Source organism: Rattus rattus, chromosome 13, assembly GCF_011064425.1.
Source record: "Rattus rattus isolate New Zealand chromosome 13, Rrattus_CSIRO_v1, whole genome shotgun sequence".
Lineage (NCBI taxonomy): Eukaryota > Metazoa > Chordata > Mammalia > Rodentia > Muridae > Rattus > Rattus rattus.
The window spans coordinates 2,263,434-2,285,918 of record NC_046166.1 but is presented as its reverse complement, the minus strand read 5'-3'; the positions used below and the strand labels follow the sequence as shown (position 1 = coordinate 2,285,918).

The 22,485-nt window shown below is 39.3% G+C and overlaps 1 protein-coding gene across 25 annotated transcripts in view; it reads left to right on the top strand.

Moving 5' to 3' along the window:
* The window catches only part of Slmap (sarcolemma associated protein), a 114,686-nt gene that overhangs the window by 47,377 nt on the left and 44,824 nt on the right, over window positions 1-22,485 (top strand). For 8 of the 25 annotated variants that reach the window (XM_032919013.1, XM_032919005.1, XM_032919010.1 and 5 more), the window contains 8 exons: window positions 6,763-6,835; window positions 10,171-10,207; window positions 12,054-12,116; window positions 14,898-14,993; window positions 15,310-15,381; window positions 16,830-16,970; window positions 18,183-18,320; window positions 20,469-20,637. In XM_032919013.1, the coding sequence (XP_032774904.1) occupies window positions 6,763-6,835; window positions 10,171-10,207; window positions 12,054-12,116; window positions 14,898-14,993; window positions 15,310-15,381; window positions 16,830-16,970; window positions 18,183-18,320; window positions 20,469-20,637 (789 nt within the window). Of the gene's footprint in view, window positions 1-6,762; window positions 6,836-10,170; window positions 10,208-12,053; window positions 12,117-14,897; window positions 14,994-15,309; window positions 15,382-16,829; window positions 16,971-18,182; window positions 18,321-20,468; window positions 20,638-20,725; window positions 20,777-21,175; window positions 21,227-22,485 lie in introns of all 25 variants that reach the window. The other 17 variants (XM_032918989.1, XM_032918995.1, XM_032919002.1 and 14 more) reach the window with 3 other exon arrangements.

Below are 22,485 nucleotides of genomic sequence, written 5' to 3'. Positions count from 1 at the left end.
TCAGAGGGTGATGGCTGTTACAGTGTTAGCATACTCTACTCAATACTCTGTTCACAGTCAAAGGGTGATGGCTGTTACAGTGTAGCATACTCTGCTCACAGTCAGAGGGTGATGGCTGTTACAGTGTTAGCATACTCTGCTCACGGGTGATGGCTGCAAACCTACGATGGCTGCAAATCTACGTGTCACTTTTCTCATACCAGTACTCCATGAACAAAATGTGGGGTGAAATGCTCTCCCGTGCTCCTTTTTGTACAGAAAATTCAATTTTTCAGAAAGTGCTCAGAGCTTACATTTCTCTATGTATCACCGTCCGCATGAATGGATCATGCACATGGCTATCTGCAGTCCAGAGAAACTGGGAAATGACGGAAGAGAACAAGGAGACCCATGCTTGCTGTTGATCAGTTATGATTTATCACTTTAGGCTCAATGCAAGTAAAGGCTGCCTGTGCTACGGTCCCTGAAGCTAGAAATTCTCTAGCTACATAATCAATTGCTCTTTAAAATTATTATCTGAAGTTTCTTGGCTTTAACTGTTTCACTGTCTGCTCTCTGATTATGAACTCTTATTGCTAACTCGAGATTAAACCACTTCTAGTACAAACCAAAAGAGGGCAGTTATACTTAAGTGTAAATTTAGGCTTTATACTTTAGGCTTAGCTCAGTGTGGCAGGTTTCTCCTGTTTTCTGAGCATGGTGTGATCTAGAGATCTCCCAGTCTTTAGATTGGTGTTCTTTGTAGTGCAGTGGACTTGGCAGTGGTGCTGACTCATTTGTGTGCATAGCTCTGTATAAACTCACATTGCCCTTCGACTGCTAATCTTTTATTTCTGTTAGCTTGGTTTTGTTTTGGTACTTGAATTTGGGTACAGTCAACCTACATGTACACTTGTGATGTGAAGTGTTGATTGTCCTTGGTACAAGCACACAAACTGTGCTCACGGTGAGAAGAGCAGCACTGGGCAGGTCTCTCAGGCTCAAGTGAGTGGAGTCCCATACGCAAGGAACCCATCTTGTATTTGCTTGGAGAAATTCCTATTTATTTGTAGAGAGTTCTTAAATAGAATTTTAGGCATTAATTGATAAAAGAATGTGGTGATCAGTTTTAGGAAATGGTTTAGGCAAGCTCCGTTGAACAATGCCTTCATCGTGTCTGCGTGATGCATGTGCAGGTCTACAGGGTGCTGATTACAGAATGCAGCTTGCAGCTCTTTCTAGAGTCTTTGGTAATCATCTCCCACCTATGTCTGAAGGAGATTTAGGATAATTACTAGTACAATATTTCTGCAATATTAGATTTCTGCAGGCTTCTTGAAATCTTTTCTGCCATCTTAGGAAATAAAAAAGCTTGTCATTTAAATGCTTTGGGCATTTATTGTGTTTACAAACTTTATCTAATTTGTAGGCTATTGAGATACAGGTATGTTAGAAAGCACTTATTACCTGTTCAAGCTTATACTATGAGAAACTATAGATTTTTAAAAAAATGTTAAACAACAGTATGATGTGTACTACTTTACACAGTACTACTGAATAACTTTGGTAGAAGTGGTCAAGAGTAGTTTCAAGCTGTATTAGAAAGGAAAGGCCACTGGACATTATGACAGGTCCTTTAGTCAAGTAACATTTACTGGGGATTGGCATTCAGAAGGCCTGAAGCACACGTTCTCTTTTTAAAGAATTGCAACCATGTGTCTGTTTCCACCCTTGTGCAGAGCCCGTGGAGGCCTGAAAACCTAGGCTCTTTGGAGCTGGGTTGCAGGGGGCTGGGGGCTGCCCAGCATGGGTGCTGGGACTAGAGCTCAGGTCCTCTGGAAGAGCAGCGTGAGCTGTCTCTCCAGGCCCCATCCTTTACTGCTTCTTTGTGTTCTCCCTCTTTTTCTTCAGACAGGATCTCATGGAGTTCTGGCTGGCCTGGAACTTCCTACATAAAGTGGGCCAAGCCAGTCCTAAGCTTGTGAGAGACCCACCTGCCGCTGCCTCTTGAGCACATTCCTTACTCCTTGTTGTTGTTCCCAGCTCACCCCAGCTGTCTGTTGTACGTGAGCTTGCTTTCTTATTTGTAACTTTTGTTTTTGCCTTTCCCTCTGTTGCAGCTTTCTAATCTTTCTTTGTCTGTTCTGCTCAATATGTATATTTTTATAAAACATTTCCCTTGTCCTGTGCTCAACACAAATTCCCATGCTGTGTTTTCGTTCTTACAGAAGCTATGGTTCCTCCTTTTTATATGTATGTATGATTTGTTTCCCCATTGAGATCTTAAAGGCAAGGATGTAGACGTAATCACCTGTTTTCAACATTACTCCCAGCAACACTGCTGTGTAGCCAGCAACACTGCTGTGTAGCCAGCAACACTGCTGTGTAGCCAGCAAGTTCTCAGTGAATACTCATTGAGCAAGTAGGTAAACCCACAGAGTCACATCTCATGGGGGAAAAAGAATAGGTCAGTGGTAATTACTCATGGTGTGCCAAGAGAAATAAAGTAGGGGACTCTGAATATCAAGAAAAAGGATTTAAAAACTACATAGAGTCAAGATTGGTTGGAGAAACAGCAGATTCTGAGTCAAGGTCAGTGAAGATATACATTGAGTCTGCAAGATTTTGTCATATCAGTAGAGGTATTTGTCTAAGGTTGCTGGCCTCCCATTAAAAGGACTTCTAGGAATTAGCATGAGTAAATCTCCACTGTGAAAGTCAGGCATTTTGAACATCGTATTATAGCAGCAGCATTGGGTTGAAGTATGTTAAATAGGTTTAAATTGATGGGCTTACATTAAAACTTAAAAGGGAAAAAATGGAATTTTTTATTACTTTTGGAAGAACTTAGATGAAATGTATTTGTCATTCTGAAAACCAATAGATAAAGAGAAAGAATAAAAGCACTCCTGTCTCCTGTCCTGTAAGAAGAGTGACTTGGTTGGTGGTAGTGTTTGCCAGGTATGCATGCGGTCCTAATTTAGTCCCCAGTACTTGGGAGTTAACAACAAACCTCCCTTACACCTGGGTGTGGAAAGCAGCTGCTGAGGCTGGAGAGTTGGCTTAGTGGGTAAGAGTGTGTTGCTCTTAAAAAGAACCAGAGTTCAGTTCCCGGTGCCTACAAAAGTTGCTCAAATTCAAAAATGGGTGTGACTCTAGCTCCATGATGCCTGATTCCTTAGGTACCTGCACGTGTGTGGGCACACACAGACACATATGCACATAATTCAAACAAATCTTTTTAAAAAGTAGTTAAAGGCTGAAAGCTTTATGATGACTAAGCTGCAGTTCTCAAGAGAAGACAGAATGATAGAATATTAATTTAATTTTAGAACAAAAGCACTGTTGAATCACCCATTTTTCTCTGCACTTCTAACTCTGAAAGCCTAAGAACCGGAAGCCTAAGAACAATTATTTTATCTTAAATGGTAAAAATCAATTAATGCAAGTTATTTCAGTCTAGAAGTGCTAATGCCTGATTCAGATTTTCTTTTTAAAAACATTCCTTTGTTGTTCATCCTGATCTTGCCAATCTTCTTGATCTTTCAGGTGACCTCTAAGTAAAGAATGTCACTGGCTTCCCTGCTCTGCACAGGATTCAAGCCAGAGCCAGATATAATAGACCTCAGTGTTTGCCCTTCCCATTCTGTGGCCTCCAAGAAAGGTTTTAAGCCAATCAAACTGAACATGGTCCCTTAAGTGGCATATGTGTGGAGAGGCAAAAAGAGCCGCAATGCATACCACCAAGTAAATAGATCTGGAAACCAAACTATAAATGGCCTGGGCAGATAACAGAAAAGAAACACAGTGGCAGTCAGGTCCTAGCGTTACTTTGATTTTAGTAGTCTCTGTCCACAGAGTCATTGTAGATAGTTCTTCCACACAGGTTCTGTTGCCTCCATTTGGTCACCCCTGGTTTTCCTATTTAACACCGATGAAATTTGTTTGTGGTTTAGAATATCTGTAAATTTAATGTGGCAATGATCTGATGTTCCCTTTCCTTTTTGGACAAACTATGTAAATTATATTTAGTCCTTGAATATGAAATACAGAAATAACTATTTTATAGACTTCTTCAGCATACTATTATTCTAAGTATTTCCCTCACAATATCAGATTGTCTATAGTGTTTGTGAAAGAGGACAGGGAGGTGGAACCTATGGTCAGAGAAGCTTGGAAAATGTATCTTCTTGCTATACAAATACTCCTTTAAGTTTTCTGTTTCCGTCCTGGGAATTGAACCTAAGGCCTTGCATATATGCAAGGCAATTGCTCTACCACTGAGCAATAAATATTCTCAGCTTTTTCTTTTTGTCTCCCCATCCTCCAAAAAAGTTCAGAAGTAATACTCATAAAAACATTTAAACTTCTTTTAACCCAGTGTTTCCCAAACTCATCTGACTCCTAGTTCCTCCCCTCTCCCCACTTTTCTATTTTGTTCTGATTTGATTTTTCTTTTTTGAGACATGGTTTCTTTGTGTATCCCTGGCTGTCCTAAAACTCAATTGAGTAGACCAAGCTGGCTTTGAACTCAGAAACCCACCTGCCTCTGTTTCATAAGTACTAGGATTAAAGGTGTGCACCACCACTGCCTGCTTTTTTCCTTTTTTTGTTAACACTTTTTAGCATAGTATTTGGGAAAAATCTACTGAGTTGATTAATACAAATATTAAAACATGCCTATTGCATTGCTTAAATTCCTGTTGCTAATCCAAAAGACTACTAAGGTTTCTCTGCTTCTGTGTATCTAGTTAACATGAAGTCTTTTCGTGGATCCAGTTGGCTGCCCTAAGTCAGACATGGAGTTTTTTCTGCCTGCTTTGCATTAGTCCTTGTTTAGCCTCATTTATGTATCAGTTAGTTTGCTGAGCTTGAGAGTAACCTAGCTGATGGTTCAAATTCTTGATGGGATATATCACATGTTGACTGTGGCACTGCAGTTTTATTCTATAACTCATCCCCCTATGTTTCTTTTTGTTAGTATATTTTAACTAGTCATAATGTGTTTCATTATGGTATTCCATAAATGTGAATGAAATATTTTGGCTATATTCACTCATTATCTTTTGTCCCTTCCCCTTGGTAATGCTTTTCCTCTTTCAAAATAGCTCTTCTTCTGCCTTTACCACCTTCTTGCCCTTTTCTTCCCCTCCCTCCCTCCCTCCTCCTGGGCATGAGTTTATAGGTGGCACTTACAGGAGTTGAGGTCATAAATTCTATGATACCCCTGCTGTTAGGGCTGAAGTGCCAGGGCTATGAAGAACTAGGTGCTAATTTTGTAATGGCTTCAGAAGTCACTGAATCAGGCTCTAAGCACTGGGGTGTCTGTGACTGCTAGAAAGGGGAAAGGTTTCACTTTTATTTTTGGCCTTTTGGGATCAACAGTTAAGATCTGAGGGAGGAGGCAAGCATCAAGTAGGAGATGGGGCTATGGTTATATCAGCAAGGAGGCAAAGAGCATCACAGATGGATGCTCCTAAGAATGGGGATGTAAACAGTAAGAGATCTGGAGATTGCACGTGACCTGCCTGTGCATAAGAGACCTGTGGCAGTAGCTTAGAGAGCGTGGCCACTCAAAAGAGGCCAAACGGTGGCAGTGCTTAGAGAACGTGGCCACTCAAAAGAGGCCAGATGGCTCGTGGCAGTGATGGCTCTTTCCTGTAGATGCTCTATGTCTGTCAGCAGTTTCTGTGTATCATCAGTTACTGAAAACAAGTATTGGCTAAACAGTACTAAATTCCTTAAATTTAACAGACATTTCCAGATGATAGTCATATTACTTTGTATTATCATTTTGATGCTATGTTTATAATTATTCAACATATATCCTAAAGAAATAATTATTGTTATAATAATTTTATTGATATATATTGATATATCAATAGAGCTATTTTATGTAACTATATAATATATTTATTATAATGTACAATATTATATCACATAATAACATTAATATGTAGTAAAATACAAATATATAATAAACTATTTTATATAACTAAATAAAACTACTGTATATCGTATATTCCAATATTGCTAATAAGACTCGGTGCGTCTTGGCAGCATGTATACAGTCACTGTAAGCACTAATCTTAAAACCATTATACAGTGTGTCTTGTCTGCCCACATCAGCTTTAAGTCAGTTTAGTAAACTAACACTTTTGTTGAGCCCATCAGTGGCATGGTATTTTAAGAACAGAGAAATCAAAACTATCAGTCTTTACATTGGAAGACACTTTTTCTATAAAAGGCACATGGCCTGTACAGTTGGCTGCATGTGGGAGGTTTGTCTCTCAAACCCTTCAGTAGGAAAGGAGTGAGAATATCAAAAGGTATTGAAGATGGAAAGACAAAAAACTGTAAGAAACCTGCCCTGGAGTGTTTGCTGTGTGAGTCAGAGCAACTGTATGGAGGGCGCATCGGAGAGGCCCTGGATTTCCTTGTCTGTGACTTGGGAGGAGTATGTGACATGTTCTAAACTGTGCATGAGGGCCTCCATGAGGTGTGGTTGGGAGACAGAGGAATTAAGAAAAGGACGACTTTTTAAAAGTCAGTAGACTAGGTGTAATGTCAAAGATGTTTCGCCTTCTCGTACTATTTCTGCACTTTTCATTGTTAAGGGATTGAAAGTTTTTCTAAGTTAGTAGGTACATACTATCATCAAACCACTAGATAGATATATTTACTTTTCTAGGAATTATTACTTTTATGAATTAAATACAAATTTAGATATGAGACCCATCAAGCTTCATATTTTTAAACAATTATTTTATTTGTTTTAACCAGTTACCCATGGGTGTATTGTTTCCACAATAAAACTTTTTCTACCAGATGGTATGGAAGCCCGACTCCGTTCAGAGTGAGTATGATTTCGTGCTGTGCAGTTTTGGATTAATTATCTTGGTAATACTCAGAGTGATGACATACTGTTATACTATAAGATTACTTAATATATTAAAAGTTAATATAGTACCTTTTGACATATACTTCAGTTTTAATTACTTTTTATATTATTTGAATATTTAGTAAATAATTTATCAGAGGTAAAGGTTGTTTTGTTTCCAAGTTTAATTTTACAATGTATATTTGAGTGAATAATTAGCTGCTTTTTGCAATATTTAGGATATGTTTGTTCCTTTTGATATAGAACATTTTACACTGTGATTGCCTGTGGAGTTAATGTGTTGTTATGTTCCAGAATGTGAAGATGTCAATATAGTTAGTAATTTTTTAATGGGAGTTAAAAGATAATCTCCCCAAAGTTGTACTTTATGTTTTATATGAAGCAATATCAAGTCATACCGTGAGATCTAGAGTTTAAAATGTAAACATAAGTATATCTTGTGCCTTTTACAGATTAACACTGTGAGGTGTGGAAAGGGCTGGGAAGTATTTAAATATTAATGCTTATTTCTCTTAATTTTAGAAAGGTCTTAACTATGCTAGATGCTTGTTTCCTTCCTTCAAAAGAGCTTCCTGTTATTACAGTTTATAATTTACTAGTGGTTTGCATGTTTTTGATGATGCCAAAATGTCTAGAGTTAAGGGAAAGCTGCACAGGGAGCAGGAAGAGTAAAGCGGAGACTGTAGTAGTCTCTCCTGTCCGTCATCTTAGGGCCTACTGTAGTTTTTCCTTCCTGTAATTTTATGGCCAGTTGATACAAGCAGAGATTATAAACTGTAATAATTACAGTTTGTTAAGTGGCAGTAAAGTTGAAGAACTTGAGCTTAACGAAGCCTAATTTATGGGTCAAGGAGTAAGCTTTCAGTCATAGAAGAGCTAATCAATCCATACAGCTTAGACTAGTGTTCGCAGTTGGTATGAAATGTGGTTGATAGGAGATTTTTTTTGATAGAGCTAAAAGCTTTGAGCAGTCCTGTATGTCTTTTGCGTTGTTAGGGTCCATCTAATAAAATACGTGGGCCCCATCTTTGTGTGTGTGAGCGTACCGGGTGCCAGGGCGTACCGGGTGCCAGGGCTTGTGGCAGTCAGAGGAGGGACGACCGTGCCAAGTACTGGCTGCTGCCTTTCACCTTCTTTAAGACACAGTCTTTGTCAATGTCCTTTAATAGTTAAAACTTTTAACTGTGTCTTTTCATGACTATATGTGTGAATGTTTATGCGCATGTGTTTTGCCTACATGTGGAAGGTTAGGGCACACTCAGGTGTTGATCCTTGGGAACCGTGTGCAATGGCAGGATCTCACTGGAATAGGGCCAGTGAGCCCCACAGATGACCGTCTTCACCTTCCACGTGCTGAGGTGACAGGCATGCTATAGCTCCCGACTTTTACAAGGGTGCTGGGGATGCTCGAGCAGAGCAGCGGGGGCTTTACTACGAAGGAGTCTCCCCAGCCCCTGTTTAAGAGGCTGTTAGTGGTTGAATACATGCCAAGCCTACTGTGTAAATAGTGTATAGTGTTTTTAAGATCTTCAGTAGGTAGTTCTGATTGTTTCTTAGTTTTGTTATATTTTATAATTTTCCAACAATAGAAACTGCTTATCGCTTTACAAACCTAGCACTAAATAACATTTTTTGCTTTCTAACATATCCTTGTTATACTCTTTGTATATACAAGAAGTTTTCAACAATTCAAACACAGCACACCCATATTCCATATAGTTTCTGTAAAAAGCAAGTCTATTTGCAGAATATGTTATGTGACTTCTTTAGCTTTTGAGGTTTCTTCATTTGTTTTGCTTTGTTTTGTTTTATTGGTTAACCAGATTTTATGAGGAAAGAGAATTCCTTCTTATGTCACTAAGAAAACCAGATTTTAAAAGATCTATTTGTTTCATTTAGAGTTCTTGTGTTAATATCCGTGTGTGTGTGTGTGTGTGTGTGTGTGTGTGTGTGTGTATCGACAGAAAAAAGGGATGTATACAAAGTTTAAGACGTCCATTTGAGTTTTATAGTATGAATATCTGTAGTCACTTTTAACTTTTTAAACCTTCACTAGACATAGGTTCCTTAGGGTCTTGTGATAGGCTCTGTGGATGCAGGGGTGAATCATAATTCCTGAGACACAGACATGTTATCAAATAAATACAGTGTAAGATTTATTATGCATGTTCAGTAAGTTCTCTGTAAGATAGTCCTGGTGTGCAGAAAATGGGTGCTGGTGCTTAACCTTCCACCACGTGTGCCATGGGTGCTGGTGCTTAACCGTCCACCACGTGTGCCACGCCTGGTCAGTTTCTCAGCATTCACACGTGCATTACCAGGTGAGTCTGGGGACTTTCCCAATCAGCCTTCCAGCTGGCTGTCACCACCTCATTGCTTTCTAAGATGTGGAGTGTAGGGGGTGCAGGTGATATCCTTGCTCTGCATCCCTCACCTGCCTTCAAGACTTACATAGTATCTTAACAGGGCTGTGTGAAATAGGGGCCCCGGCTTCCTTAGCTTACCTTCCTCATGAGAGTGGAAGGTAGCGATGGGTTGGTCACTATTGCATTGGTCTAAGCCACTTGTTTACATCAATACCTTTAATACTTAAGAACTGTGGAGGCCACCTCATGGGTCCAGGACATGAGACCTGTATTGATTAGCCTTTTAGCTGGTAAGCAGAGCCTTACGGCTTAATTGCTGCTGCTTTTCTGTCAAGAGTTCTGTGTCAGGCCCCAAGGGGAATTAGTGTCAGTTAATGACCCTGTTGTTGTGTTTCCTCCACTGACTTCAGTTTCATACACACATGTAAACTTTCATTTAGTTCACGGTGACTAGGTGAGGAATGCTTGTCACTGTCTTGATAGCTAAAGTTGTTCTTCACTAGAGCACGTTGCAAGTTTATAACCCTGTTTACAACTGAACTTTACTTATTAAAGATTTCTATGTAGTAGTATTTAACTTTTTAAAATATATATGTTACAAATTAAAAATACATGATTTAAAAGATAGTTCAATGTGTTGAAATGTTTAAAAAAAGGAGTCATCCCAGCACTCAGTAAATAGTGGGCCCTTAGAAGATGCTTAATACATTTTATACTTGAAATTTATCTTAAGAAGAATGATGAGTAAAAAGCAGATTATAGATGTATTAGTTGGGTTTTAGAAAAATGTCTTAAGATAATTGCCAGTCTTTTAGTTACATGAGAGCAGATGTATGCGTTTTGTGACAAGATACTCTGGCGTTCTGGTGCCATTTCCTCTGTTTTCAGGAAATTAGATAAAAAATTCTATATTTTACTTTGCAGTGTCATCCATGCTCCATTACCGAGTCCTGTAGACAAAGTAAGTTGTGAATGGGTGTTTTCCAGACTCTCATTGACATGTTTATGTTTAATATGTCTTACCTACAATATAACCTTCACTGTCTGGAGAATTTGGAATGAATGTTTCTTTGGAAAAAGCTTTTGTAGCCCAAGGACTTCTAAATGTATCTGGTTTTGTGCCTGGCCAGAGGTAAGTGGTATCAACGGTTACCTTCTACTGAAGTACAGTTCTGTCTGGGGATTTCCCTCACTGTTTACCCATACAGCAAAGCAGCTCTGAAATAAGGGCTTACAGGAGTTATTCTTTTAGTGCCATTGAATATCGCTTTTGATACCACCTGATTAGAAACTGTAGTAATTAATTGCTAGAGTATTTTTCTTTTGTTTATGAGTGATTGTGCATTGAAACTATAGGCGTCAATGATAAATAATTGTGATCAAAGCAAAACCATACATCTTTTTTTGTTTAGTTGACAGTGCATTTACCTTTGTCATTGTCCTTCATTTTCTTTCTTAGTGAAGCAATTCTGTATTCGATGGTTTTGAAAAACCCTACTGGGGCTGACCTAGTACATTTGGGTTCTAAAGCAGAGGCTGATTTGTAGGTTTGGAATTATTTTCAATTTTGTTAAAATTTGCATACAATAATAAAATGTTTTCATTGTCTTTGGATATTGAACAAAATGGTAGAATCTTTATTTCTGTTAATTTTTGTTTTTTAGTGAGTGAAGAGAGATTTCCTGTTGTCCTCTAACATGTGCTTCAAAGTAATTTTGAAGATTTTTATTTCTAAGTAAATTGTGATATATTAATGAAGTAATTAGTGATGAATTTTAAAGGAAAAATATATAACTGTTGATTAGGAATTATTATTTCTGGGTTATGAAAAAATTCAATACCTTTGTGCGCTAAGTTTGTGATTTGACTTACAAAGTCTCACGAGTAGCACTTGTTTCATCATCTTGCTTACAAAGCTGTTGTGAGCAGTGTAATACCATTGTACATTCTGAATAGATAGCAGGAATATTTTGAGAACTAATTTACATAGTAATTGAGAATTAAGAGACTAGGTCAATTAAAATCTGTTATCTGCCTATTTAGGAAAATAGATGTTTCATAGAATTGGTTTGTTTTAATTCTTCAATGTATTTTATTTTTATTTTTCCTGCATACTCACTGTGCAAGTGGAGATGAGAACAACTCACAGGAGTTGTTCCTTTTACCATGTGGGTGTTGGGGATCGACCTAGTTAGGGTCACTATGTTGTGATAAACACCGTGACAAAAGCAACTTGGGGAGGAAGGATTTATTTGGCTAGTCTTCCATAGCACTCTTCATCATGAAAGGAAGTCAGGACAAGAGCTGAAACAGGGCAGGAACCTAGAGCAGCCCCTGATCCTGCACTGGCATGCTACCCATGGCTTGCTTGGTTTGCTTTCTTACACAACCCAGGACCACTAGCCCAGGGATGGCACCAACCACAATTGCTGAGTCAGTCCCCATCAATCACTAATTTAAAAAAAGGCTTGCCTGCATAGCCTGATCTTATGGAGGCATTCTCTTAACTAGGGTTCCTTCCTCTCAGACACCTTAACCTGTTCAAGTTGACATAAAACTATCTAGCACAGGGATCAAACTGGAATTAGCAGGCTTGACAGCAGGCAGCTTTAACTGCTGGGCCATCTTGTTGGCTCATTTTATTTTTTTCTTTTTCTTTTTTCGGAGCTGGGGACTGAGCCCAGGGCCTTGCGCTTGCTAGGCAAGTGTTCTACCACTGAGCTAAATCCCCAACCCCTCTTGTTGGCTCTTAATGACCTTTTTGATATACTGTTTCTGTGATTGGTGACATTGTGCTTTATTTCTAGGTTGCTGCTAACACTCCAAGTATGTATTCTCAGGAACTATTCCAACTTTCTCAGTATCTACAGGTAAAAGTAAATCTTGAAAATTCTTAGCCTTTAAGAGTAACTTAGATTTTATTTTGCCAGTTTATAAATACAGAATAAAAAATATTGGCTAGAAACATGTACACAAGAAATAGTTTTTAAGGAAGAATGAAGGTTTAAAAATAGAAAAAGGAGTCGGGATTGCTGAGTCTAGAGAAGATAAGTTTATGTGCAAGAGAACCTTTCTCTTTTCTTCCACATGAGGGGATTCAGAAGTGATTTTTGAATAAAATTAAACATGTCCAGGTTTGGCTGTGGGATAGGAGTACACCATTGTGTACTCTTTGTTATATGCCGTCCTCCGCTGTATCCCTTCACCTCTCATGGTTCCTTTGGTCTCAGTCTTGTTTGTCCATGTGGAGTAACGAAGGGACAGGGGAATTTAACAATTTACACAGCATCACACATGCAGTGTGATTTGCCCCTACTCTGAATTTAGAGTAGTTTGACAGTTAGACCCCAGAACCCCATTTGAACTGTGTTTCAGGTTCCAGAGCATAGAGCAGCCACTTGGAAAGGCCCCTGGAACACTTAATTCTTTCTTTAAAGAGACACAAATCTAAAAGCAGAGAAGTGTTTTTTGTTTTGTTTCATTTATTTGTGCAGGCTTTGAGTGATGGTACTACAGTCTAGATGGTTTAAAGGAAACTCGGTATAGAAGTTTAGGGATTGGAGTTTTTTGATCTTGATCTTGGTTTTTCTGCTCAGTTCTGTGACCTTCAGTGAATAGTTTTATTTGTGTAGGCTTTAGCTGTGTTCTCTTTAAAACCTTGGAGCCAACACCAGTGACCCTCTGTCCTTTTGTCAGTTGGCAGTTAAGGACATGTGCGTCTATGTAAAGTACAGAAACAGCTAACATATCACTTAGATCTTACGTTCCACCAACACCGTGGAAGCCATGGAAGCGATTCTGCACGTTTGCTCATCAGTTAAGCAAGGGCTCTTCAGCCATACTGGATCAGGTCTCACTAGATCTGCCCCTCGCTTTAACATCTGATCTTCTAAGAGTTTAAAAAGAACAAAAATCCAAGCAACCTTTGGACTTCCAAAGCAACTGATAAGCACACATTATGAAGGATATATGATTTGATATTAGTGAAGCACTTTGAATAGTGCCCACAGCATAAAAAACACATGATGTTGAAGGTCACTAGTCATTTCTTATTAAATGATTAATGTCAGTTTTTGTGGGTTTCTCTTGAGAGGTAAGAGAAAATGTTGAGGTATGTTTACACTTCATTTTTATATAGGAAACACATAGATTAAATGATTGGCCACATTCTGTGTGCTGTGGATGCCTTCATCCTGATGAGACCCTCATGCTTAACTTCCCATCCTTTCTCACCCTTTCTCTCAGTTCTTTGAGTGTCCACTTACCTCTGCTAACTCTTTGGGAGGAATTGTCCCGTCTCCTCTTTTTCTTCTTGTATAATCCTTATTGACTTGATGAGACTCTAATGTAAACTGTGAACCCTTTCAAACAAAGCTGAAATATATGCTCTTTATACCTTAGACCTAAAAGGCCATTCACACAAGTACATGTTGCAGTTTGGCTCAGAATTAAGAAACTAATGGAATGGAATTTTTAAAAAGATGTAATGACACCATCTAGTGGAGGCAGATTCTAAAACTGGTTGGCTGGCAGCTTTGTTCCTAAGTAAAACATTTTGTATCTGCTACTTCCTGAATATTAGGAATGTTTCAGGAGCTTAAAATAAAATATGGTAAATAGCTGTTTTAATGTGGATTTTCAGGTGATGGTGTTTTTATTAGATTACTCAGTCTACATTAAAACAAAGTATGTCTAAGTATATATTAGGCCAGATTTTCCCTAGTCATTGTTTACCAAGGATGTGGAGAGCAATAAATTGATGTTTAAACTTAAGTGCTCTATTTAAAGCAAAGATGGCTCCCAGATAGAGCGTCAGCGTCCTTCGTGTACTGTGGGGAGCGGCAGAGGGTGGAGGTGCGCACTGAGTGATTCAGGCTCTACCCTCACAGCCTGAGAGGCGATGCTGCTCTCAGCTATCAACCCTGACCAACTGAGTACTCCTGCTCCCCTGTGCCCTCCACCAGAGTTACAGATTCCTTTGACCCCTTATTACATCAAGCTAATATTTAGTGGTCTCTCCTTTTTAGCAGTGTTAATTACTGCTCTGTGAGGTAATCAGGGAGACAGTCAGAGCACTTGAAAATGCCATGAGCCACGAGCTCTCAAATACATGTGGGTATTTAAATGATATTTAAAAAGGAAAACAGAGGGGTTGGGGATTTAGCTCAGTGGTAGAGCCGCTAAGGCCCTGGGTTCGGTCCCCAGCTCCGAAAAAAAAAAAAAAAAAAAAAAAAAAAAAAAAAAAAAAAGGAAAACAGAAAGCTATTACTATTTTCAATGCTATGCTGGAGAGCTGTTGTACTTTTTGATGTTGACCAGATTGTTTTGCCTTAGTTCGAAATACATTTGTTCTGAGATATATAAATATTTCACAAACACATCTATGCATTTATTAAATACAGGCAGAAACAAAAGCGTTTGTTAATTTTTCTCATCTGTGTTTTGAAAAAGAAAACAAATGAGTAAGTTGTTTGCCATGTGGGGGAAGTTAACATCTGGACGACCTATTACATGGTACATGTAGGTGGGCTAAATACTGAGACATATCCAGGGTGCAATATGAGAATATATTCAAGCCAGACTGAGGTTATTCTTCTGAGGAATCGTGCTGCTGAATTCACTAGAATTTCTTCTTTTGTGACTTTCGTTAGGAGGCCTTACATCGGGAACAGATGTTGGAACAGAAGTTAGCCACACTTCAGCGGCTGCTGGCCATCACCCAAGAGGCTTCAGATACTAGTTGGCAGGTCCTCGGTTTCTTTCTTAATATTTAAGAAACATTTAAACCATTTGATAGGGTGGTTATGTTTTTTGTTTTTGGGTTTTTTGGGTTTTTTTGCTTTTTGTTTTTGTATGTGTTGAATGAATTAAAAGTAAGATTCTCTGGCAAACAAAAGTAAAGTTATTCCTTAACTAAAGAACAAAAGTCAAAACAACATTTTTTAGCAGATCTTATTTGAATTTTTTTATTTTCTTCTTTTTATTGACAATAAAATCTGTTCTACATATTTTTTACTGTTGTTGTTACTCTGAGTTTTTATTTATATCTAATTTTTTCAACAGGCTTTAATAGATGAAGATAGACTCTTATCACGGTTAGAAGTTATGGGGAACCAGTTGCAGGCATGCTCCAAAGTAGGTATTCAACCTTGGGTACACAAGGAAGAATCCATGGGTTTTCTGTAGTTTCAGGTCTTTGTTATTTTATATGTTTGTTGTGAAAAAAAAATTCAAGCACACCTGTAAGTGGGGAGAATCGTGTGGTACGTACCTGTGTTCATTCAGGCATCCCTGTAAGTAGGGAGAATCGTGTGGTACGTACCTCTGTTCATTCAGGCACACCTGTAAGTAGGAAGAATCGTGTGGTACGTACCTCTGTTCATTCAAGCACACCTGTAAGTGGGGAGAATCGTGTGGCGCGTACCTGTGTTCATTCAGGCACACCTGTAAGTAGGGAGAATCGTGTGGTGCGTACCTGTGTTCATTCAGGCATCCCTGTAAGTAGGGAGAATCGTGTGGTGCGTACCTGTGTTCATTCAAGCACACCTGTAAGTAGGGAGAATCGTGTGGTACGTACCTGTGTTCAGTTGGGGTTGCTTTCTCTATGACAGTTGGTGTTCACTGAATTTGAGGGGTTGCCTTCTGGAACATAACTTGGTTTGCACTGTCATTGAAACATTTTTCTGGTTCTTTAAGTCATAAAACAGTAGATAATTGGCCTGGGTTATATACATGTTGTGATACTTGTTTTACTTGTCACCTTCATGGATGGTGGTGGTCTTCAAGGACATAATGGCAGGTGACCTTCCTTTTAAGACGTTACCATCCACTGATGATTCTTCACTAGGTTCATTAGTTCATTCAGGATATTTAACACAGTACTGCAATTCTGTCACTTCATTTACTTCAAAGAGAATTCTTCCTTCATGAACCATTTTATTACTTTGAAGTATATTTTCTACAGAAAAAAGCAAAAAGCAAGTCTACCTCAATTATTTACTAGATTAAAACAGAATAAATTGATTATTTTTTATACAACAGCAAATGACAATGAGCCACTATACTACACTTGTAGTTCTCTTTGTCGATGATCGATTATTCCGGTCTCTGTGAGGAAGTGCTTTGAGGTTGGCTCTCTGACTGGCGGTCTCACCGACCTTGATGGTTCCCAGCGCCATGCTTAGCCTCAGGCTCTGCTCATCTCACACCAGCAGTCTGTCTTCTTTGTCCTCATGAAGAAACTCTTACTACTCTCGTCTTAGCCGTTGTTCTAAAATGATTGGGGGCTTTGATAGCAATGATTTTTGCTCACAAATAAAACTTATGATGGCTTCCACAGAATACAAGTAATTAATCTTAATATTTGAGAGAAACTATTTGCCTTTAACTCATTTCTATTGAAATTAGTATAATTTCTGAAGGCATAATTTACTGATATAACTTTGAAGTTAATAGTAGTCCAATATTTGTATTTGAGGGTATCTTAACATATAATTTTGAGTATTATAATGTGTTTCTTTCAAATGATAAGCAATTTTCAAAGGAAAGTGACTTAGGTGTAATGTGCATGTCTTTTATGCTAGAATCAAACAGAAGATAGCTTACGGAAGGAGCTGGTAGCGTTGCAGGAGGATAAACATAGCTATGAAACCACAGCCAAAGAGTCCCTGAGGCGGGTTCTTCAGGAGAAAATCGAAGTGGTTAGAAAACTCTCAGAAGTGGAGGTATTTCACTTTTACTGTTATTGGGTTAAAGATTTATTTTACTTTTAAAATTGTCTGTGTGTAGTATGTGTGGGTATTGTATGCGAGTGGAAGTGTCTATAGAAGTCCGGTGCATTGGATCCACTGGACCTGGAGTTATAGACAGTTTTGAGCCATCTGATATGGATGCTGAGAACTAAATTACCTTTGCCTGGTCTGGAATTTGCTGCATACACCACGTTGGCCCCTGAACTACTTTTGTTTCCCAAGTGGTGGGACTAAACACATGCTGATACCATGTCTGATGGGAATTGATCTTTTGTCATAGAGGTTGCTGGTTTTTAGTGGAGTATGGTCACTTAAGGCTGAGAACTTTACTACTTGACCCACCCTCTAGAGCAGTGGCTCTCAGCCTTCCTAGTGCTGAGACCTTTTAATACAGTTCCCATGCCGAGACCCCTAACCAGAATATTATTTTTGTTGCTACTCCATACATAACTGTAATTTTGCTACTGTTAATCATAACGTGAATACACTTTTAGATGGTCTTAGGCACCCTGTAAGAGGGTCACTGTACCCATAAAAGTTAAAACTGTTGCTCTAGAGTGACACTGTATCTTAGGCTTTAGACGTTTAATATGATTTAGGTCCTATGAAAAATCAAAATGTGATTTTAACTCATTGGGCATGGGCTTAGCATGTGTGAGGACGTGGACAGTTTGTAGTGTGGTCTAATTCTATAATAGGTGCTGTATATTCATTGATGTCTGATTAAGCATCTTTCTGCTTTCACATTAGATGAATTGTTAGGTGGTTTTCTTGTTGCTTTAAGGATGTGGGTGTGATAAAGTGTACTATTATAATCCCCACACTTGGGAGTCTAAGGCAGGAGAGTCACAGGAGATTAGGTTCGCCTGTGCTCCAGAGCGAACTTGAAGCCGGCTTAAGTGTAGTGCTGTTTCAAAAGCAAATAGAAAAGAAGTTGCTGGCTTTAGATTAACTCAAGGCGAGAAGTCATACTTGAGTAATGATAGGCAACTCTGCCCTTTCCAGCCTTTGAGCCGGCAGCTCTCAATCGTGTCTTAGTGTACGTGTTCCTGAGATTACTTTGTCTTTAACTTAGCTGTATATAAATTTAGTCCAAATGTTGATGTAGACAAATTGAACTGATGATAACATTTAAGTGAGTACCCGTTCACTCCTGAGTGAGTTGCCTGTGACCTTGCCTTGCAGCGGAGTCTGAGTAACACTGAAGATGAATGTACCCACCTGAAGGAGATGAATGAGCGGACTCAGGAAGAGTTGAGAGAATTAGCCAATAAATATAATGGAGCAGTTAATGAAATTAAAGATTTATCTGATAAATTAAAGGTATGTATATTAGCACTTTTGTATTGCTGTGATAGAATATCACGAGCAAGATACTTTATAGAAGGAAGAGGTTACTTGGGCTTAGGGTTCCAGAGGAGTAGGAACCTATCAGCATCGTGACGGGTAAGTGTGGCAGCCACAGCTATGGTAGCTGGAGCTGGAGGCTGAGAGCTCACTGGGAATGGCTCGAGGCTTTGAAACATCAAAGCCTATCCCCTGTAACATAATTCCTCCCACACCGGCACACTTCTTACACCTACTCAAACAGCATTACCAACTGAGGACCAAGTATTCAAACATGTGACCTATGGGGGACATTCTTAGTCCGCCATCACAGCTTATATTTAAATACCTGAAAGCACATTAAGCTTGTCACTAACATGTGAACAGCTTAAAAGGTTATGAGTCACCCAATGGCTGTTGATATAAAATTGGGTAATTAAAAAGTTGAAACTGATAGTAAAAATAGAAAATGTATTCTACTTAGTCTACCTTCTATTACTGTTGAAAAGTAAAACCCTTTAAAGTAGACATACTTCTGGGTGGAAGTGTAGTTAGCACTTCATGACAGCAGGCCTAGTGTTTGCGTCAGCATCGCATAGACTAAGAAGAAGAACCGCGTTGTCTAATACACTCTCGGAAGTAGATGAAAATCAATATGATATGAACTGGTGAGATGGCTCAGTGTGGGCACTGCCATGCAAACTGGAAGGCCCGAGTTTGGTTATAGAACCCGTGGTGGAAGGAAGGAAAGCCCCAGAATTGTCCTCTGACCTCCACTTGAGGGCCCTGGTACCCATGCACTAGAACTTAGCCATGTGTAATACTCATGTGCAAACACACACGCATACACACATACATAGACAGACATGCAGGCACCCACACAATAATAATGATTGATAGATGGATGGATTATTAAAAGAGAGAATTAAAAGCCATAGTGAAATGTCTCATGGGATAACACAAGCCTGATATTCCGAGTTCACTCCCAGGAGCCCATGTAAAGGTAGAAGGGATCAATGCCACAGAGTTGTACTCTGACCCCCACGCACATGCACTTAACATGCATCACACACACACACACACACACACACACACACACACACACACACACACACACACACACACGTACATATTATATATAATAGTAAAGTTTTAAAGAAGAAGTAGCAACATCTAATATAATCAGGTGCTTTTAAAACCTCATTTTTAGGTCATCCATCTCAGAGTTAGGGACCAGCTGCGTAGTGCTGCGGTAAATCCAGAGGTGCTTGGATCGCTGGCTTGGATGTGACCTCAGCCTTCAGCTGTGCCATTGACTCTGTTCCAGCTGCGATTCCTCTGGAACATTTTTAATAGTGGCATCAGACCATAGGGTGATGTCTAGTTGGTCCTTTAAAGTCTTGTGAGTGACTTACTGAAAATTCATCTCAGTGTTGTTCATATCTGTTGGCAGGTTATGAGAGGGAAGGAAGAGAGTGTGAGGGACTGAAGAGAAAATAGAATGTATGTGCCATAGAAGCAGAAAAGGAGTGGGAAGAGAGATGAAGCAGCCAGAGAGGCAGCGGTCATTGGGGTGCCAATAAGGGTGAATTAAAGTAATGTCTAGGCACGTGTGTACGAAGAGTGCCATAGGAAACAGTACTTTGTGATATCAACTTAGAAATTAATTAAAAGAAAAGTGATCCTGCCTTCAGTTGAGTGCCTACAAGGTAGGTATTTATCAGAGAAGGCAGAACATAGCTCACGGAAGTTCTCAGAGAGGTCTCTTGTCGAGAGGGGTGTTTTTGGGAAGGGTTTGTCTTTTTAGATAATAATTGTAAATTAGAACTATCAAACAAGATGTAATAATAGTAAATTTGGGAACACATACTTCCCACATAACAAACGTGGAGGATTTAACTTAAACTCTAGCACTTGTTTACCTGTTTCTTTGTTTGCTTCTAAGTTTTCCTCTGTAGTAGTGAGCTCTGTGCAGAATCCCTCACTTTCCACATCAAGTCTCTTTGTTTTCTGTAGAAAATCAGCTTTATAAAAATGTTCTATAATTCTGAATTTATTTCTCAGAAGTGTAAGTCAGTCCTGGCGTTAGGCTAGTTAAAGCAAGGTGAAGCTTTTGTGAAGTGACTGAAGATTCCTACCCACTAGGCAGCAGAGGGAAAACAAGAGGAAATCCAGCAGAAGGGACAAGCCGAGAAGAAAGAATTACAGGCTAAAATCGATGACATGGAAGAAAAAGAACAAGAGCTCCAGGCAAAAATAGAAGCTTTGCAAGCTGATAACGATTTCACCAACGAGAGGCTGACAGCTTTACAAGGTGAGCTGGCTGAGACAGAAAGTGGTTTTATTTGATTTTTGTTCTCTTTGTCTGTGAAATACCTTTTTCTTGGACTATTTTTTTACAGTACGGTTAGAACCCCTGCAGGAGAAAACTCTTAAAGAATGCAGCAGCTTAGGTAGGTGTCACTTAATTAGCGATGTTTTCATTAGCTGCTAACCTCATTCTCATTGATTGCTCACTTCCCACACTGCTGACTTGCATTTGCTGTTTTACTCACCAAGGATCAAAGGTTGTGTATTTGGAAATCTCCTTTTACAGTACTCACGATGCCACCAGTGGGCGCCATTGCTCAGACTTTGAGACAGATCTTTGCCTTTGAGATCTTAAGTAGCAGGATACACACACACACACACACACACACACACACACATACGTTAGCAGAGAATGGCAGCTTGAACTCTTCTTCCAAGTAGTGTTCTATACAAAGTCAGTGTGAGTAGAAATATTAAATGCTGTCCTTACACTTGAAGCCAGTTTTCTTTGATCAGGCAATGATATCCTGTCTTAATCCTAGGGATACAAGTTGATGACTTCTTGCCTAAAATAAATGGGAGCACAGAAAAAGGTAGTGTAAAATATTAAATATTCTTTTCATGATATTCTTCTATCATTTAAGTAGGACAAAGAGCTAAATGCTTGATTTTTAGTACTTGAAGTAACACATATATACAACAACGTTCACATAACATTTAAATCCGTCGTTTAAAACCCAGCTTCTCTTAATAGTCTAAGATACAGAGGTGATCTACACTTAGATATCCCTCGCTGTGTGGGAACTACAGTGGCTTGGTGAGAAAATGTTGCCAGTTCCTAGCCGCAGCTTGTTTCCTGTGGCTCCCACCTTCCAGGAGGTCTGTGCAGTGCTGTTCACCACACTCGGTGCCCAGGCTTCCATTTGCAGTGTATGAACTTACGTAATGTCCCATTGGACGCTTTATCTAAAAATTCCTTTTAGTTTTTGACCGCTTTTTCTGGGTAGCAGGAGTTCTCAATCAACCAAACTTAGATGAGCAGTTTGCGTTGTTCTTTGTTGTCCCCCGTTCCCCCCCCCAGCCCAGCTCCCTCTCTTTTCTGCAGAGTCTCACTGTGCCACCATGGCTGGTTAGAACTATCTACTTAAATCATGCTGGCCATGAGCTCACAGAGATCTCTCCGCTTGTCTCTGTCCTGCAAGTACTGAGACCAGAGACATGAGCCACCCTCCCAGCACATGGATGCTTTGTAATCCTATAGTCCTGTAGTGCGGGCCTTTTCATTGGCTGTTTGCCTCTTTCCTCTAAGAGTGATGGGAAGCCAATTCCAACTGTGTGCATAATCTTACACTGGATATGTGGAGTACTTAAGGATTAAATTATTTTCAGTGAATACTTATCAGCTGATTTTAATATATGGAGTTTAGAAGAAGGTATTAGAAGATCAGAACTAGAACCTCCCTTTTAAAGAAATGTTTATTATATATACATCATACAGCTTTCTGCCTGCATGTATGCCTGCAGGCCAGAAGAGGGCACCAGATATGATTACAGATGGATCTGGTTACAATGTGGTTGCTGGGATTTGAACTCAGGACCTCTGGAAGAGCAGCCATCTCTCTATCCCAGAACTGGAACTTTAGGTCATATCCTTATCATGTCAAGAGGTCAGAGTTAATGAGCAGCTTCTTTTGATTTGTTTGAAATAAAAAAAAAGGGATGAGCTGGAGATGTAGCCTCATGTGTTTTCCAAGCTGATGCCTTGGATTCAAACCCAAAAAGGGAAAAAAACCTTCTAGTAGCTGCCAAAGCTGGCCCAGCCAGCCATGTAGATGTGAGCTGTACAGTCAGG